This window comes from Amblyomma maculatum, chromosome 1 (assembly GCF_055883805.1).
Source record: "Amblyomma maculatum isolate TAMU_Amacu chromosome 1, ASM5588380v1, whole genome shotgun sequence".
NCBI lineage: Eukaryota > Metazoa > Arthropoda > Arachnida > Ixodida > Ixodidae > Amblyomma > Amblyomma maculatum.
In genome coordinates, this window is record NC_139344.1 from 327,992,433 (window position 1) to 328,012,866 (window position 20,434).

General features: G+C 45.1%; 2 protein-coding genes across 2 annotated transcripts; both read left to right on the forward strand.

Moving 5' to 3' along the window:
• The first annotated feature begins 626 nt into the window (after positions 1-626).
• On the forward strand, positions 627-7,123 carry LOC146207378 (uncharacterized). The gene is made up of 3 exons (XM_084587101.1): positions 627-860; positions 5,219-5,443; positions 6,661-7,123. Exons 1-3 carry the CDS (start codon positions 788-790, stop codon positions 6,972-6,974), a joined length of 612 nt encoding a protein of 203 aa, XP_084443227.1. The 5' UTR covers positions 627-787; the 3' UTR covers positions 6,975-7,123.
• A 1,072-nt stretch (positions 7,124-8,195) lies between these two features.
• On the forward strand, positions 8,196-16,844 carry LOC146207379 (uncharacterized). The gene is made up of 6 exons (XM_084576650.1): positions 8,196-8,208; positions 9,487-9,792; positions 10,323-10,429; positions 13,249-13,442; positions 15,093-15,210; positions 15,468-16,844. Exons 1-6 carry the CDS (start codon positions 8,196-8,198, stop codon positions 15,657-15,659), a joined length of 930 nt encoding a protein of 309 aa, XP_084432776.1. The 3' UTR covers positions 15,660-16,844.
• Positions 16,845-20,434: the final 3,590 nt, after the last annotated feature.

The following is a 20,434-nucleotide window of genomic DNA, read 5'->3' on the forward strand; positions in this document are numbered from 1 at the left end:
CAGTGTTTTCACTCTGCATGGCGTTGCAAGTGCTGCTTCTTGAGGCTAGATCAGTCACAAGAAGGTCGAAAGAGACTGAAAAAAAAAATCATAATGAGTGTCCAAAAAGAGTGTTCCAGAGACGAAAAGCCCGAGATATATATTAGACAATATGAATACAGTTGCCCAGAAAGCCGGCCATAAGTCTTCTCTTTTCCACTCATCCGTAGAACACGCCCATGCAATCACCAGAGACAATATCTAGGTTGCTGAAGCTATAAAGCTTAGGTATACTAAGTGTCCACCACGTTATAGATAGATCACAGGCAGCGCGCAGTACACACTAGATTGTCTGCAATAGTGCGGTGGAAGCCCACGACCTTCTAGCATTTTGAACCCTTAGCGTCGTCCTTAAATTATAAACGGTATAAGCTTAAAGGAAGCGTCACGTTGTTTTTATAACCGCCGCATATATGATTTCGGCCGCGGAGGTCGAGAGCGGCTGAGAGAGGGAGAGGACAACGACAGAAGGCCGAATGAAGAGGTAGGAATCGTGGCGCCGCGTCGTAAGCGGATCGCGCGCTTTCTCCAGATTACGTGTTATCGTCGCGGTGGAGCACCCCGATAGGCCCTTCGCCAGTCACTTCTTTCGTAAGGGCGAAGAAGAGAACGAGGGGGGGAGACGTCTGGGATGCACAGATTCGAAGGCGCGCTTTACTGGACACACGACCAGTCACTTTCGAGGGAACGGAAGAGTCTAAAGCCGCTAGAGGAGACCTGCGAAGCAACAGCCGCCCTGTGAGCCAACATGAAGACACGGACAAGCCACGCCGTTACTGTAGCGGTCGTTATCGCGGCGCTGCTGCTCACAGACACGACAGGTTAGTGCGGTCAACGCTAGAATGGAGCGGGTGAGGTAGGTGGTTAGTATTAGGGAGGTACCAGGGTCGATCCCTGGTGTCACCTGGCACCCACCGGCTTTTCAATGGTTACAAGCTTTCCCCCGGCCTGATGCTCGGCTCTTCGGGGTGAAATGCCTGGGTAAAGGGCCACATAATGGGCTTTCGCCGCACGAGGCGAACTTATTGTTGTCCGATGGCGGAACGAATCATTGTCCCATCGGCCCAACTATTTGGGACCTATGACCCCCAAACCACCACAAAGAAAAACAAACAAACGAAAAGTGAGACGGTATAAGCTGCAGGAGGTAGTGGATGTGGGCTTAAAACCTTTTTCAAGTTTACAGGACTTGGGAGACATCAAGCACGTAATTTTCCCCCGCTTGTTCTTGTTGCGAACCACATTAAGAATCAAACCTGTGCGCGCCTTCTACGCGACAGCATGTATGTCATGAACCTGTGTGTTTTTCCTTCTCTGATTTTGCGCAGGTTAGAGGGATTTACAAGAGAGTTTTACATTTCAAATGGTGTTTTTATTTTTGTTGTTTGCCCTCAGAAGTGACGCAGGCTTCTGGTGTAACCTTTAGACTGACCCTTCTTGAGACCCCCAAGCTCAAGCTTTCGTACATCGCACTTCTTATTTTCTTTCTCCTTCCTAACAGCTTATTTGTCGTCCTCATCATATGTTAGTTTAACTATACGCTTTTGCCCGTAATGGACAAAACTTTTCCCTATTGTACGTTTTTCTACGAGTAATATAGACACTATTCGTGCGTTCTTCTACCAACAACTTCCAGACCACGCGTGCTGTCCACCTTAAGGACAATGGTAGTAAACAGTTCTGCTGATTCATTAAGTGAACAAGTTGTCGCGGACAACGAAAACATTTGCACGTAGTACATTTTTGCTAATGTGTTCGAGCGGAGCTACCTGCACTACATACAGCATACACCATGTGACTTAAATATGTACCAAGTAGTCGTTAAAATGTGTGTTGATAAAAGACAGTCTCCCTCTAAAAAACAAAAATTAGAAAAAAGGACGAGGAGTGGATACAGGATAAAGCGGTTCCCATAATCGAAGTAAGGAGGTTCTGGAGTTTCGATCATTATTGCGTGGGCACCTGTCTGAAAAATAAACGGAAACTGCTGTTGTTCGCTTGTTACCTGTAAAAAAAGGTAGCAAAGTGGACTTTTGAAAGTTTTGGCCGCAGCCGAGTTTTTGCCAACCTCACGCCGTTATTTCATCTTATGACTAGTACGGCACACTTTTCCGGGCTTTTGACCGAAAACACGTCCTAAGCTCGGCGACTCACCGGACCTCACCGTCTACGAACTGCCATTCTAGGCATAATTCAGCCTTCTGGCTCGCTTCCACTCTAGCCATAACTTCTTTATGAGCGAACGTACCCGGTTCGTGCGAGACGGCAGCACTTTTCGCAGAGAGAAAGAGAGAGAGAGGGAACGAAAGTGAGGGAAAAGCTTTAACTCTCATCCTAGCCGAAAACAGAGTTTGCTGCCTCCGCAGAAAGGGGAGAGAGTCGCAGAAGGAAATCACTAAAGCATCTTCCTTGGTTGCCGGGTTGGGATCTGCAAACATAGGAGTGACCGTTGAGTGCACAAGCGCAGACTCTTAAGTTCTAGGTGTTGTCTGTGAGTGCTTAATTTGAGAGCCGCATTTTAGGACCATACTCTAAGGTTTAAGACATTTTAAGAAAATCAGAATAGGAGTTTTTGAATTTGAATTTTCCGCATATCGTATAGCATCACGATAACAAACAAATATACCCTCAGTCCATCCCACGGCAGTTTTTACATTTTTGCTAATAATTTTCAAACATGCGCCCTTTTGCTTTTTTTTTTTTTGTTTTGTTTTTACAGCAGTTTGGCCTATTTGTTGCGAGCGCAGAGCAAGCTCCAGAAGCAAAATCTTGCTAAGCATCGAAATATGGGACCATTTTTGTGAATATATGTTCATAAAAAGTCTCTTACTGAATTCTACAATTGTTTCACAGTTATTTCTCGCAGATGCTACCTACTGCTTTCTTATGTCAGTTTTAAGTACTCGCTGCGAGCGCAGGAAGAAGCTTAAAAGCAAATTTTAGCTCTGCACCGGAAACTTTGGCCACTCCCATCAACAAGTGTATAACATTATCGTAAAATATTCAACAGTCGCCTCACAACTTAAAGATGTCGCAGAATTCTGGTCTTGAGTAAAGAAAAGTGCACCGGCTTCGTTTTTGGGGCAGCCCGTTTCTTGGTGTTTTTCTGGTGTTTCTAGTATTCTTGCGGTGTTTCTAGAGTATTTAGCTGACGTCATTGAAAAAATACGGTAAATTTTACATTATCCGCAGTCTAGACTTCTGAATGTTCCTTAAAATGTGCCCGAAAAATGTGGACCTCAAGATGTGAACATTTAGGGAAATAAGATCGACAGCTTAGGTAAGAAAAACCTTAGGTTTTAATTAAAAAGGCTTTGGAAATGACCAAAAGAAATAATGTTGCTTTTCAGATCGGATTAAAATGTGAAGAACAAATTGTTCCTGGCTCCGCGAATGTTTCACGCCTTAATATTAGATGAGTCCTTGCGCTGGGATACGAGACCAGCAAAAAAAGTTAGATCAAAGTGCATGGCTACATCAGAAATTCCGCGTTTTTTTTCTGCCTGCTATACCTCGACACTAGGACCAGTTTTGGATCCTATATCTGATCTTAAATCGGTGGCCGACGGCATGTTATAAGACCTCATTTACGAGGCTTCTTTTCATATCATCCTTGCAGGTCGCTTATGCCGGAATCAAATGACAAAATAATTAATCGTGAGGGAACCGAATACACGAATAAGACCTGTTGAGTTGATCTAAACTGCACCTTAGAGGCCTAGTTGGAACTAGCATAATAGGGGGTGGGTATGCTAAGGAGATGTGTTTGGTCTTTAAAGAGGTTGGGTGATAAACAAACTGCTATGTAAATAAAGTACGACTACAATGCGGATAGCTGCCTTCAGCTCCGCTAGCCTTCTCCCAGCGATGGCCCAGTCATGGCTGCGCTCTTGTCGTCGAGTTCAGTGAGATTGCGGTTATCGTGATATTGGAAAGCCTATAAGCGTCTTTTACTACAAGTACTGTCTTTGTCAAAGGTAACCGCGCAGCATGGTCCTAATGGTATGTATGTATAGAGCATGTATGTTACCCTTCAAGCTATAAACTTATGTAAGGTAAGGAGACCCCTTGTCGGTGGTTTTCAGCACCTTCAGATTTTTAGGAAGCTGTAAGGACCTCACTATGTAACTGAAAAGAAAACATACTGCATGGTTACTTTGTTATTTAAAGCATTGAATCCCCACTTTGAAATCCCAAAGCGGACGCAGGAACCAAATCGCACAGTCGGCTCTCGATATTTTGCTAGTATGTCTACTCGTCCCGTAGCTTAAGACGTATGCTTACGACTATATTTTCGCTTATTCCCAAGAATAATGCTGTTTATGACAGCCTTAGTGCAAGCCGAATTCCTCTAATTGGGAGAAGACCAGGGGGTGGAAATGCGAGGGAGTTATATTTCGCTAAACCAGAACAATTTTTTCGAAAGTGCAAAATTTCTTAAGTGGCTATCGTTTCTACACAGGACAGAATGGTATTAGTAATCAAAATATATCTTCAAATTGGTTTAAAGGGACAACATAAAAAACATGGGGGGGGGGGGGGGGGGGGGAGGGTGGCATCTTATAGCACGACTGTCTGGATAAATAATCCCCTTCTAACTTCAGAAGGTGCTCTCAATGAAAACGAAGCTTTCGTAAGCTAGAAAAAGGTGAAAAAAAAAAAAAAAAGAAGATGTACAGGTGTTACTCGTGCGGGGTGCTTTCACAAACTGTCATAACTTCAAAGCGGTTTTTCAAGCGTGGACCTCTAAGGCTAGACTCCTCCACCCTTTACTTCGAACAAAGATAACGGAGTAGCTGTCAAACTAAAAGTCACGAGCGTGCATCGAGCGGCACGAATAAAATGTTGAACTTTACTTTTCTCAGCAACAAGTGCATATTTTTGCCAACGAAGAGCCATCGACATATCCAGTAACGGTGTAGGATGAATTTTGATCGATGAAAACTGGATGCTGTTGCTTGGCTGTGTCCCGCTAATTACTCTTGAAAAAAAAAAAAAAAAAAAAAAAATATCTGTCACTTTTCACATACCGGTATTCTGACAAAGTACATTGTGTCGTTTCCTTTGTATTGTTTATCAGGCAGTCGCTGCCGATCTGAAATGTGAGATCAAGGCCGGGGGTGAGAGAGGGCGGGGAAGAAGATGTTGTAAATGACTTTCCCTGTTGCTATTCCCCCAGGCGTTCCGACCGAGCCGTCGCTGGCAACGAGCGAACCCTGTCCGGTGCCGCTGTGCAAAGGTCCCACATGCCGCGGCACCAAGCCGGGTCCCGGAGGATGCCCGGTGTGCGACTGCCCCGCCGGCCCTGCGGTTCCGCCAGATTGCCCTCTGGTGCAGTGCGCTCGGGGATGCCGGGCAGAGGAGAACGCTCCGGAGGGACGCTGCCCCGGATGCGTCTGCGATGGTGAGAGCAGTAAATACAAACTTCGGCATTCGTGCTCCATCTGAGATCTATGGCATCGCATCCCTGCTTCGCAAGGTGCAGCTTTAGTAGAGTGAGGAGAAAACGATGGCCGCGTACACTGCATGGCAATGGTTTTGAAAATTGAGAATTGGTTTTTGAGGAAATGAGACGGCGCAGCAATAGTTTCACATATCGATGGACGCCTCAACTGCACCGTGAGTGATGGGAGTGAGTAGTGAGAGGAATTCTGGAGTAAATAATAAACAGAGAAAGAGGTGGCATAGCAAATGGGTCGGGAATGAATTTGAGTTCCTAGGAATATTTAACACGCTCTGACATCGCACCACCCAGATGTTTTTAGCATTTGGATGGCAAAATACAAAAGGACAATGCTTCGAGCTCTAAGCCGCATGCAAATGACATGAAGAATTCAATTACAAATGATTGGTAAGACAAGAAAGATGCAGTGCGTAATAATTAGTTATTAGAAAGGAAAGGTGCGGTGCTCTTAGTGTACACCTCAACCTCATTATGGGGGAATGGACGAATGGGGGAGTGAAATAAGAAGGCGGAAGAGGCGCCTTAGAGTGGAAATATCCCCGTTAAATTCGAACGACTAATTTCCTTTAACGTGCGCTGTCGTGGTGCGGGACACTGACGTATTTTGGATGTGGCTTCCGTTGGAATGCATGCCACCACAGTTGGGATTCGACACCGAGGCCTAGCACCCAGCACTGAGTATCATAGCCAATAAGGTTCAATCCAGTGAACTGTCCTGTGAACAGATCGCATGCTCTAGTATGGTATAGAACACTCGGCGGTAATCACTGTGCCACTAGATCGTTCCTTAAAAGCTATCACGCAGCCGTGTGTCACTTTTAAACGATGTAACTGCGCGAATTGACGCGATGGCTTAGTGAGGCAAAATTACTACTCAAACGACTAAGTGCGCCTGAGTCCAGCTACAGTTCGAATCATCTGTGAACGGGGAAGATGTGCCACGGAGCTCTTTGATAGACGTTGGTTCTTGGAGAGGGTCATGGCAGCGGTGCTGCCCAAGGAGACATTCAGGTTCCTTCTTGAATATCTTCGAGACCCTGAAAAAAATGCGCCAATAGAGTCCACGGCACCTAGTGCCGGATGGCCTGGTGTATCCGAGCGTGGCGCATTGCAATTTATTTATTTATCTATTATTTTTTATTCTTTTTGTAATACAGCGGCGCCCCCGTACGGAAGCCGCGAGGTCGACGTTCCGTGCTTCTCTCCTCTGTTGCGCGAGGCCCTTCGGCGGTTGGCCGAGGTCGAGGAACAGCTGCACCAGTTGCGGCAGCTGACCCACGAGAACGGGCTCAGGCTGCACCGGCTGCTGCCTCCTGTCGAGCACCCGCATCACCACCACCAGCCTCACCACCAGCCCCACCACCAGCACCAACCAGGACACGCCGGTAACCCGGAAACACCGCCCCAGGCACCCGCGCCGGCCAAGGCTGCAGCTGGTGCTGACGCGCAGCATGACAAAAAGAGCGCCTGACTCCGCTGACTAACACCGACGCTGTGATGCGAGCATGATCCATAGCGCATTTTGGCATGAAGCATGTCATCATTAAAGACAATATGCTGCTTTCGTGCATGCGCACCTTGCCAAGGCTGCAATAAAATACTGTCGCTAATATCGCTTCACCTGGATTTCATCTAACGCATGTTTCTTGTTTCTAAAATACTAACATCGAAGCTGTCTGCATTTGACCGTGAGCGTACACTGAATGACCCTATGCGCTCCACTGTCTCTATGTTGCAAAGCACCGTCTATTCCCGTGTAGCACTCACGAATAATAGGCCACCGTCCGAGTGCTCATTATGATACCAAAATATTCATGAAAAAAAAAAAAGGAGACGAAAACGTATATAAAAGCAGATGGGGCAGAGTAGGGGAAATAAGCCTTGTTATTGTCACATTACTATAGCGCCTCATCGCGGTGTCTGCAAACACGCGTTAGACCAGTTTATTTTTCTGTTGATTTTTTGCAAGGAATGGTTGCTCTCAATGCCCATCGGACTGCATGCACCCTTGAAAAGAAGACAGGGACCCTAATGTTAGACAGCATGCAATGTGGATCGCTCTGCGTAATGTTTCAGTGGTGCGGCGTAGTTTTCGCATTTCCCGAAAGCGGTAATAGGCGATTCTGTCAAGCTTCAAGTTTCGCTGATATTAGTTTGAAAATCATGACAAGCTCTTTTGGCTGTCGTCTTACTCAAGAACTGTGCAGTTCAGTTTGTGGCATTGAGAGCTTGCCGTTATGCCAATAATTTCACCTCTCTTTGTTTCTTCGCCATTTTTTACTACAAAAATTATTTGCTAGGAATTTGTAGTAGGTGGTACTAATTTCACACTTTTTGTGATAATCTAGCACATTAGTAAATACTGAGCCTGAACATCGCGAGAAGCTAAATAACAAAATACGTACTTAAAGAATAAGCATATAAATATGTCCTACATAAATGTGCGTGTCACATGCGTGTATAGCACGAAATAATTAAACAATGAAAAAGCATAGATTCAGTTGTGGTTTTTTACAAGGCAGGGATGCATTATTTTTGCGGATTCTTTACTATAGACAAAATGTGGTGGTCAAAGCCTGCAAACGATAAAGCTGTCTTACGGTGGGAGAACAAATCCTGATGTATACACAAGTGGTGAAAAATGTACGCATGTTTCAGCCAACATGAAAAAGAATTACTAAAAATAGTCATTATGAAACACCGAGGTGACTTCAGCGGCCCTGTAATACCAGTGCTAGCGGACATCAGAAAGCAGGTGAGTAATGTTAACTAGCAAAATTAACTTCATAACTATTACATTTAGGCACCTATAGTTTTAATTGAAATTTGTAGCCGGCCGCTCATATCCCCTTTTAGTATACCAAGTCCCAATGCTATGTTCTACTGCACAACCAATTTTTGATGCCGCACGCCCTTTTCAAAACACGCGTGGCGTCAACCGCTACGCGTCACTTCGTGTCTCTTGAGTCTCTTGAGAGAGTGAGTTTCTCTCTCCTGTGCGGTTGGTGCCGCTAAGGTAACGTGTTGCTTGTGCCACGGAGTTCCGCATAGTGAGGCACGTTGGTTCACGCACCGCGCTTTTTGAAAAGGGTGTCCGGCGGCGAAAATCTGTCGTGCCACAACGCAGCGGGAAGGCGAACTTTGACATTGTAAAACCTCCTTTTGCGATCAAGCGTCGCACTAGAGTAGTTGCCGAGATGGCAGTTTAAATTTACTAAACCAGCTCGCCTACTAGTTAGCAGGATCCGTTGGGTTTTAATGTCTGCCAGCTCTGCTATGCTATAAAACGCATCAGCAGCAATTTCGATATCTCAAAAAGCGCTTTTTTGAGGATTTCGGTTCATCTTTAATGTCTGAGGTTTAAACTCACACAGCGACTTAGGGTAAGTGGGACGCTGTCGTAGAGGACTGCGGACCATTTCCGACTACATCGGGTTTTCTGCACTGCCGTCCCATAGTAAGCGGGAGCCTTGCTTTCGCCTCCATCGAAATGCAGCCGCAATATAGGCGTGATCGACTTGGCGTCCTCGGTCTTAGCAATGAAGAACTTAGAACGCCTAAACACTGAGCCACGTGACGGTGTTCAGGTTAAGCTTGGTTGAACCAACTGATATTTGGGGAAAGGAAGGGGGAATAGCGAACTGGACAACATTTGCAGACTGGTACTCTATGTAAGAGAACATAAACAAGAATGAAAAAGAGAAGGAGCGCAAAAATATTGATTGGCATAATAAACTTACAACGGAAACAAACAGCCCATTATTTTTGTTTATATATAGATTTCCAGGCATCGATCATCACGTGCTATCAAATGGTGAATTCATATTAAGTTCTATATAGGTGCGCTTCACTGAGCGGGATTCGAAAACACGCGGAGTAAATTGCAGTGGAAGGGCTACAGGTTTAGGGATCAGACTGAACGGAATTGCATTTGAATAGAAGCGATTTCGTGATCAGGCATGACTGAAGCTCTCGTTGTACAGCATCGGCAACCGGAGACGGCTCGGCGGAAAGCGACACCAATCTCCACAAGCACGACAAGGTGAAATCTGGTCGTGTAGTGAGCAACACCGTAGAGGCTGGACTTCATGCCGATGATCCTGACGACGAATACGGCGGGGGTAGCCAAGAGACGCCACGTCACCTGCACAGTCACCATCACCATCCACACCATAACCAAAGGGCGCACCACCACAATCACCACCATGGTCCTCACGTGGTGCATCACGTGCCAATGGAGAGAGGCCGCAACCAGCTACTGCAGCGAGAGGATCCCAAGGAACTCAAGTGTGCGTGCATTTTTGCCCCTGCCTGATGTTAATTATTTAAAGTAATTGGTTTATTTTGACCTATACGTCAATGTTCCCGAGGACAAACAGAATAGCTTCAGTAGGCTTTTTGTCAGAGCTTTCACTGCAATCTAAGGGCAGAAGGTGAAGGCGCCTTAGTCTATAGAAGCTGACCCAATTTACTGTAAATCGCTTCAGACTCAATATCTCAAGCTAAGACAGCCCGCAAGACACCACAAGCCCTTGATGTGTCTTTTGTGTCTTCGACCTTCGCTGTACGCTCTTTCGGTGTCTAAAACTTCTCTCTCTCTCTCTCTTCGTGTATGTGTGTGTGCGTGCGTGCGTGTGTGTGTGTGTGTGTGTGCGTGCGTGCACGCACTCAGAGATGGAGAAGGCTGCACACAGAAGGTGCGAATGCCGGCTAAAATTAATGAGCTCATTCCATTAAGCCATGAAAGTTGAAAGTGCAGATGACGAAAAAAATGAGCAGCTCTGGAACTTCACGACAAGGCGTTGTTTATCAAATGCAGTGTCGGAGACGCAGTACGACTTTGCCATTTGCCGACTGCAGCCAAACACGGCCATCGCGAAGGAACTTCAACAGCCCGTGCAGGGACTCATCAGCTTGTGGCAACAGGTACATTGCAGGCATACGCACGGGCGCTCTCTTTGGACAGGAATATATATATATATATATATATATATATATATATATATATATATATATATATATATATATATATATATATATATATATATATATATATATATATATATATATATATATATATATATATATATATATATATATATATATATATATATATATATATATATATATATATATATATATATATATATATATATAAGATATTTATACTCTTTCCTTCAAAATTTAGTTCTCAGTACTGTATATTCGCTACCCTGGACATCCACCGCAATTGGCTCTTCTTGGTGGCAGTTGTTGCTAGAGGAGCTGGTTGTGAATAATAGCACAATATTCCAAAATTTTATATGGTTTCGAAATTGCCTACGAATTATTCTCAGCTACTTTCTTTGTTTACAATGAATGAAAAGGGCTGATTATTTTCGGTAGGGTTCCGAAACAATTTCCTAGAGCTCCACTGCTGTTAGTTACATGATATATTTTTGCTAGGTTGTTGCTGCCTGATACTGTAAACATTTATTTTTTCGTTAAAATAGGGGAATTTATTCCAGTTTGATTGACGGCATGCACTAAAAGGAAACACGATATAGTGCTTCTCCAAAACCGCACGAGACGATGCGAAAAGAAAAAAGAAAAAAGCAGCAGCAATACTGTTGTCTACGCATTTAAAACCTCTCACTCTGCACAAGATTTTACCTTTAGAGAGCTCCCATGAAGACAAGATAACACATGTCGTGTCTTTCAGGCTGAATTTTCAAAATGCACGTAGAAAAACAAAAATGTTGAGCGTACTCTAAATAATATAGGTGGAGTCCCTTTTTGTTCTACATGAGACGTATCTGGAATTCTTCCCCGACATTTCGACACACAATTTTTCCATAATAAAATATCCTGCTTTATTTTCTTTCTTTTTTTCATTTTAGTTAACGTCACTCTCTTCTTCATCTCTACTGCATTAAATTGTCAGTAGCCTTACTGATTTTGGTGGCGCTTGAGCAGAACATCTTTTACATAAGCCTCTTTTATTGGAGTGTAGTCAAAGGGCAGAGTAGAAGCGAACAAAACGAAAACTCTGAAATATTCGTAATATAAAGCAGTTTGTGAACAAGCGTTCATGAAAAGCGCGCCAAATTCCAGAGTTATCGTGCTCAATAAAAGCGCTCCAGTGAAGTACAACTTTGGTCGCCCATCGTGAGCATTTCGACACTCGTGCTTGGACCGCAGGGTTTTAAAACGTTGGAATTCTCTCCCTTTTTGTGTTTGTCATGGTTTCACTTTTTGTTTTTCTTTTTATGGTGGCTGCTATTACCTTGGCTTCCCCGCTTTGTTCAGGCTCGCGTTTCTTCCCGGATATGGCCATTGCTCTTTATTCCTATACGCCCTGCTGTTTCTCACATAAGTAAAAGGTATGCCATGTCCTGGAGGAGGGTTGAAGAGCGTGGGCGATTAGATATTTTCATGGAACGTAAAAGGTCTCGGCTGCGCGTAAAGAATCTGTCTTCATCAGTGCAGAAGCATTCTTAGACGTGGAGGAAAGAGAAGACAGTAGATGACAAGCACCACACCCAGGAAGGTTGACATTTCCTGGGTAATAGTTTTTATTTTTATTTTCTTTTTGCATCTTGTACAACTTCCCGATAACAATCATTATCTCCGCAGATCGGTCGCCCCCTCAGCAGGTTTCTAGTTTGTTTGTGCTTTGTTTTCTTTCTTTGCTATTATTTTCAAAAATGTGCCCCGCTTGGTTTTTCATGCTCATCTTGATTCTTTGTTGCGAGCGAAGAACAAACTTCAGAAGAAAAAATTATGCTACGCCTCGGAAGCTTAGGGCATTTCTATCAATGCGTTCATAAAAAGTATCTTACAATGTTTTACGATTTTCTCATAAATATTTTCAAAAGAGCAGGCGGCAGCGCGTTGGTTTTCTATGACAGTTTTAACTGCTCGATGCGAGCGCGGGAAAAGAAAAATCTTTTTGTACTCATAGTATTCCATCAGTAAAGGTATAACTTTTTTTTTTTTTTGTTTTACAATAACCCTCAGTTGGCTCAAAATTAAAAGGGGTCCCACAATCTTGAATTTGGGCGTAACAACAGGACAAATATATGCGAGTGGAGCTGCCATCGAAATAGTTACGGGGCAAATGATGCTTCATCAGTGGCCTATTAAACCTTTCCTTGGTGCTCGAGACTTTCACGATCAGAATGTTCTTCTTTTTTTTTTTATGCAGAGCCCTTTTTTTGGCGGATGTGTGCCTGTGGCCTGTCAAGGTTTTTCACGTCCTGCTTCTAGTGCCCAACCGGTGGTTATTTTAGTCAGGACAGTGTTTATTACCTCTCATGCTTATGCGTACTTAATTAATAATGCTAACCATAATAACTTTATTCGCATCAGAAATACATAATCTCGAAGGCTTCCAGAAAAAGCTGCGTATTGTAGCTTGATAAGGCCGCAGGTCCCCGCACTGGCATCCAACGTAGCAGTGGGATGCCAGTGCGGACTAGAATCAGCACACATTAAAATTCATTCATACAATATAGAAACGAACACATTCTATTTAAACCCCGTTTTACAAAATTCAGAATTACAAAGCACAGGCGTTCAGATCTCATGACACAGTTTATCCCTAGTTATTGTGGGATTATGACGACGTGGTGATGATGATTACTTTCTTCGCCAAAATTTGCGACACAATTCAGCCTTGGCAAAATACAAAGCACGTTGTTGAACATTAAGCCATTCGGGAGATGCCTCCCTCTGACCCTGGTTGCATTTACCCCGCTTCGCAGAAGGGCGGCCGCGACCTGAACGTGCACGTGCACGTGACCGGGCTAAAGGTGAATGAGAGCGCGCAAGACCATCGCGCCTTCATGCATGGAATGCACGTGCATCAGCTGGGAAATCTGAGCGACAGCTGCCAGTCCACGGGGCCTCACTTCAACCCAGCAAATAGCACGCACGGAGATCGCAGGGAGCCCGTCAGGTAAGGACAAGCTCCAATTAAAGCGCGCCTTCTACGGCGATAAACAGGCGTTCAGGAAACTATAATTCTTTGTGGTAATATGTCGTGGCCGAAGACACTTTTTTTTTTCTACTTGCAAATGCGAATGCTGTCAAACCTCGGTTCAGACGGGGGTATGAGCGGTAAGAACGAAGTGGGCAGACGACTGGTAGCTCTCTACTTAGTGACAATGAGAACGGGTGATCATCGGGGTGGACTGGTAGAGTTAAAACTGTCTGTCTCATCTGTCCATAATGGGCGACAAGAAATCTGATAGTTTTTCTTTCATTTTTCCAACGCTGGTGGCTTTGTTTCCAATTGAAAAATGTCCCATTATGCTACTCATCTCTGCCCGAGGCACTTGTTTTTATTTAATTTCATCCTTGTAATCTATAGCGAAGCGAGCACGTTGCAACGAACAGAAAACAAGACAGGCGACGTTATCTCTTTGTTTTTTGGTGCTCCCTTTCATGCTTCAGCACAACGCGCCTCGTGAGTGTACAGTCTCTGACATGCGCTCAAGGCAAGGTAGTCCTACTGACTTACTAATTCAGAATCCGGAACCGATGCATTTAAGATATTCTGTTTCAACGCAGCGTGCTTCCGACCTAGTCTCCGGCCCAAACGCTAGGGGTTGGTACACAGCCGCGGTCATCCACAAGGGCAAAACAGTAGATGGCCTTACGTTCAAGGCCCAGTCACCAACACACGCAGAAGAGGTTGGCGTCGCCCCCGCAGCCTCTGACTCCTCCTCCAAATACATCACAACTGACTCGCGAGGGGCTTGTCGAAACGTCCAGCAAGGGTGGACTGCTCCCCTAGCTTACCGCATATACCAAAATTGCAGTCGAGATTCGGATCCCGCGTACCGATCTCTCGTTTGGGCTCCAGGTCACCAAGGTCTCCAAGGGAATGAGGCAGCCAACGCCGCCGCCTGCGCGCTTTCTCTCCGGGCATTTCCCACGGGACCCGACGCGGACCAGGATTTTGATTTCAGCCCAGTTTACAAACTTAAAGAAATATGTGAATATTACAGATCTACGCACCAAACTCTTCCCACCCCGTGCAAAGGGCTGGGGAAGGCTAACGAGCGGGTGCTCCTGCGCCTGCTCACCAATACAATGTTGTGCCCGGCTACTCTAAAACATTTTGATCCGCAATTCGACGGGCTGTGCTCGCACTGTGGGGAGGTGTCTGACACCTACCACATGGTGTGGTCCTGCCAGAAAAACCCATATTTGCCCCCTATCCCCAACCCCACCCGAGAGAACTGGGAGACGACCCTGTCCGGCTGCTGCACCCTAGAGGCCCAAAAGGTCTTAACACAGCGCGCCCGGGCTGCGGCAAACGCCAATGGAGTGCCTGTCTAGGCATCCCACCAAGTGTATATACCTCTATGTATTATAATAAATGTTTTCACCACCACCACCGACCTTCTGAGAAGTTTTCAATAAATGACGCCGGAATATTGAGGTCCAGCACAGGTTTTATCTATAGACATTGCAGAACGCAGAGACGATGAATTGCTACATAATGTACAACATTGGGCGATTCTTCAGAGCCGCGACGTTATGCACAAAGGACTTTCACGAGCAGTTCGCTAAAATCTGCCTATTTTCTCTTCGCATACAGGCACGTCGGTGACTTTGGAAACATCGCGTGCGACAAGCATGGCGAGAGCAATGTCATTTTCACGGATACTTTGGCGTCGCTCACAGGTCCATGGTCCATCGTCGGCCGTTCAATCAACGTAAGTGCGCCGTTGCTTAAAACTTTCTGTGGCAAAATGAAGCTTCGCGTGCGAATCTTAAATCCTCACTCACTCACTCACTCACTCACTCACTCACTCACTCACTCACTCACTCACTCACTCACTCACTCACTCACTCACTCACTCACTCACTCACTCAATCAATCAATCAATCAATCAATCAATCAATCAATCAATCAATCAATCAATCAATCAATCAATCAATCAATCAATCAATCAATCAATCAATTTTGCAGATTCACGCTGGCATGGACGACCTAGGAAGAAATCCGGACAACCCTGACAGCGTGTCATCCGGGAACTCAGGGGCTAGGGTGGCCTGTTGCATCATCGAGAAAGTAGACAAGTTGCCTCAGTTAAGCAGTAAGGCAGCTAAGCGGATTCTACGCGATATAATGCAGCCGTTTAGCGACTTCGAAAGCGAGTGAAGCCGGTTAAAGTACGTGTCGCTCAATCGAACGTGCCCTATGTATGCTAGAGCGGGCACAATTTTTGTTCTTGACTGTCTTCTTCGTCTTAAAACAATTTACAGCTCTTATAGGGTAACTGCATGATGTCTCAGTGCCAAGATATCAACGATCGTGAGAGGAGTGTAGGTGTATTTGAGATGTTACAGATTTTATATGAGATACAAACGCTACGGCAGGGCCAAATTCTAAGAAGGCTAGTAGATTACCGCGGCCACAGAGATCAGCAATCGCAAGTGGCGTGTGCAGACATCTGAGATGTCACAGGTTTTATGTAAGATACAAAAGCTACGCGGAAAGCCAGATTCAGAGAAGGCTTATAGATAAGTGCGGCCGCAGAGGCCACGGTTGGCGTTGAGGTCTCAGACCTATCTGCGTCCGTGTAAGCTCATAATCACAGTGTAAATACACAGCCTTCCAATTGTAAACAGTTCAGAGAAAGTGAGGGCATGTACACTACAACAACAATTCATTTTTTTTTTACATACTGGGTCGTCATTCTTAACCATACAAGAGTGTGTTGGCGTAGCAAGGCCGTAAATGTAAAAGGTGAATTCAGCCTCTGATTTTTCCTTTTTAGTTGGTATTCTTAAGCTTGCATTGTCACAGTAGACAAAGGACTGTGATTTGCCACATTAATGCGCTGCAGCAATACCTCTTCCGTAATCGGTTTGGGCTTAACGTCTCATCTATTAAAGCGGCGTTAAAGGAAGCACGTTTTATACGCGCCATTCCAGACTTGTTTGTTTAAACATTGGAATCACAAAATAGAACTGTTTTTTGTTTGCTCAGTCCTGTTTCAAGCACCAGTAATTACTCGCAGGCAAATTTCGCTATTGTTCGAATCTCTGGCTGCAATTGTTTTTGGACACTAAAAATAGTTCCGGAAGTGTATCATACGATCAGACAATCGAGGAGCTGTTGATGCTTGCCTACCCTGACGTATGCAAACTTCAACTTTGGAACTCAACATGAATAAAAGCTGAACGCTATTTTGTCTCCCCTCACCCCTAAGAGCATCGACGACACGGTGTTCTACATAGCCCATCCAAGTGTGCCGCTCTTGTTGACCGCTCCATGTTCGAGTGTCATACGCAATGCCTCTTTCGAGCGCGCTCTTCACAGCGGCTGGCTCGCATCCGGCGCGAGATACGGGTCTTCGCACTCTCCTCGAATTGTTTCGAGGTGTCGGGGAAACGCACTGCGAAAAAAGGAGGGCCTAGTATCCGCTTCTCTTGGGGGATACTCACTTTCTTCCTTCACTTCAGTATTATCTCAGCATCACCTAAGAAAGAACAAAAATGTCTGGACAGTAACAACAACGGCAAAAACATTACGAAAGAAGGGAACATGTGCACGTACACAGAAGACGCTTAGTGGCGCCAATGGTCTCGTTCCTCGCCAACACAGGCATTCCACCAAGCTCAAGTTTCAAGAGCTATCAAGAGTCGCCGCCATCGCTGACTCGACCCGGAACACTTTCAGCCTAGTATGAGCCACTAAGCTGATATCGTCGAGGAGGCAACGCACCTCACGGTTGTTTCCAGTTCTTCCCCGGCCTCGTGCCACGCTAACGTAGCATGTCGACTTTGCTCGGCTAGGGATGTACTCGTACGCTGCACTTCTCAGCGTGTATAGTTCGTTTCTGGTCAATATATCCAAGTTGACTCTGGTCGAGAAAACAACTCGAGATTTCGTCGACGGCGCGAAAAGAATTCCTCCTTCGCCGTGCAGTCTTCCACCAGCGTCGAGATATCGGGCTTGTGTTGTGCAGGATACACGAGCACAACTGGCGCCAACATCGTCAGCTAAGTTTGATAGCTCTCAGAGCACGTGTTGAACACCGAAGCAGATTAAAGTAGCAGTCGTTTATGCTAACACGTGCTAGGTTATCGACATCTTCATATCGACGGTGTCAACACTTTCCGAGTGTCGTTTTTTTTTTTTTCGCACTTGTACGCGCAGACAGAGCGTACGTTTGCAGAAGTGAGCAAGTACGACGCTGCAAGATCCCCTGGAATGGGATAGCATCGAGAACCACAGTGCGCAGACTTCAGTGCGCGTGCTGGGATGGTAACAACGGTTAGTCCTTGATTTCCACATTGCAATGTGCTCTCGTGAGAATTAAAGGGGGGGGGGGGGGTATTGTGACGTCGCTTGTGAACATGTCGTGCTGAACAAGCTAAGCAACGAAGAAAACGTTAAGGAGACGAGTATCTCTACATCTTCCGGTGGCAGGTTAATACACAGTTCTCTTCTGATTTCCACCACTGGAAAAAAAATAAAGAATAAAGCACCACCACCCGTTTTCACCTGATAGTTAATCGTTCGAGCCTGATGATGTTGGCTGTTGTACGGACTTTGATTTTCCCGCTTATCTTTTGTCGTCACTCACTGAACAATTTATAGTTGTGGGTGTGCCTGCGACGATTGTTTCATTGTAATAAACTCATACGCGTGTGCCACGGACTGGTTACGCGAAAAATCCAGAGGTGGTCTAATTAGGGACAAGCTACAAGCGGCACTAATGTTACAAGACGTTGTCCGCAGCTGAGCTCCTTTTACCAGGCCGTGACTGTCGCTACTCGCTTAGATAAAAAAGGGGATAACATATCTTTCGTCTAGATATGCGTTCTCCAAGATGCAACAGCTGCGGAGCTTATGTAAGTCATTTTCAGAGAAATGCGCGAGGCACGTGTTTTCTTCATACGTTTTCAGTCTATGGTGACGAAGACAGCTTGATAATCTCGCCAGCACGTTACATTGTCGAAGCATATACTTCCTTGTTTCTCGAGCGTCTTAACAGCAGTCTTTACAAGTTCAAGTGAGTGCAGCAAACGGAGTTCTGTCCGTAAAGTGAATGGCCAGTTTGTTCTATGTTATTTAGGAAAAAAAAAAAAGAAGGCAAGGAGAGCAGAAAATGTAGTAAAGGAAATTGCCAATTCCCTCACACACGTGCGTAGCAGATGCATGCAACAGCATAGAAGTAGAAAAACGTGCTTGAAAGTTTTACATGTCGATGTTTTCAAGATCACATGCGCACAACGCACTTGAGGTCGAGAGCTTACATCGCAAATGGTGCAAACGCAAAGATGCATCATCAGGGAGTTGGGCGAGATAGTGTCACCTCTACAAAATCCTTAGTGCTGAACAAAACTGCCACTCGAGCCAGAGTTTGAAGAAAAAAATTGGCTGGGGCTTAGCTATGGTTAAGCCTGGATATCTCGAAGCGAAAAGCTTGGGTGATGCTTATGGTTTAGCTTATGGTTATGCTTTATATGATTTAGCCTATGGATATGTTTATGGTCCAACTTATGGATATGTAGCCCGTGCTGTGCTTTCCTCTCTCATGTGCCGCACTGATGCGTCGTTATAAAGCTCGAATTTAATTTCATCACCACCATATCTCACTCGCTCAGTAAATTGAGAAGAAAGGATAATGAGATGAGGGGCTCGTTAGAATATACAAGTAAACGAAACTAACACTCAGTGGAACCAAGAAAAAACGTAAAGGAATGTTTCTTTATTTACATTGTGCTGTTTATTAGTGCGAAATTAATAAACTGATCATTTTGTTGGCTAAGGACAATGGATTATAAAGTAAGAATGGCGCTCTTGTGATATCAAGTAATTGTGGTTGATATTAGGCCCAAAAAGCCGCCTCCGGCCCCTTCACCTTTGGTACGTAAACCTGACAGTTTTCGCAAGATTGCCGCATCACATGTCTGATTGTTGTCAAAGAAAACTTGAACATTGTTATATCCTGAGTTGCTGTTCTTGTTTTGGTTTTGTGGATTGGATATGTACTTATGTGTGTGTATGCGTACTTGTTTATTGGCTCTCCTCTGTCACCTTAACCAAAAATATAAATACGCGTGCACGCTCAATAAACACTCTTTTTGGTCATGGTCATGGTCAACTGAGTTTCGGCGCCATTCTTCGAACACTCACCAAGGCCGACGCTGTGGGACGGTATCTACTTCAAATTAACACGTATCCTAACCTATACTGCAGATACTTGTTCTTCCCCACCCGTTAGCCATAGAAATGTCCCAGCGGTCAACACCGAGGTACACTATACCATTCAGGGGTGGATGGGATGGATGGAATATAGGAGCGTCCCATTTGAAACGGAGTGGTAGCAGTTGCTATCATGCTCGTTTTTCCCCTATATCTTAATTATTGTTTTAGGTTGATTAACTATACCATCACTCCATTTATTGAAAGTTTGGGCCCACAGCACCAATTGGTGGAGTACCATCAATAACGCTCTCCATTCCTTCCTCTTTGGCCCCGTGCCTTGGCCAGCACAGGGCCGAAGAACTAGCGCCGACTGATCGAGTGGATCGAGAAGATAGCTGTGGCCAACGGGGCTATGGACAGAGAGCTCACATTTCTTCCTGGGACCACTCTGACCATCACCAACTCACAAGACCAGCGACAGCTGCTCTGGCGGGCCTACAGGATCGCGGCGTCAAATGGGGCCCTGAACAGAGGGATCTACTAAGGAAGATACACTGTAAAAGTTTTCCTCCTCCTCCTCCTTCGCGGCCGCCCCTGCTGACACAAGTATGCAAGAAATGTCGGAAGTTTCTGCTTGCTACAAATCGGTACCTCGACATTTTCTACGCTAAAAACAAAAATATGCTTTGAGCGGATTGGCGAGCAATGAAGGAGTATAATATTTGCATGCAAATTTACAGGATCAATTTTATGCCGCACCATTTTTAGGCGCA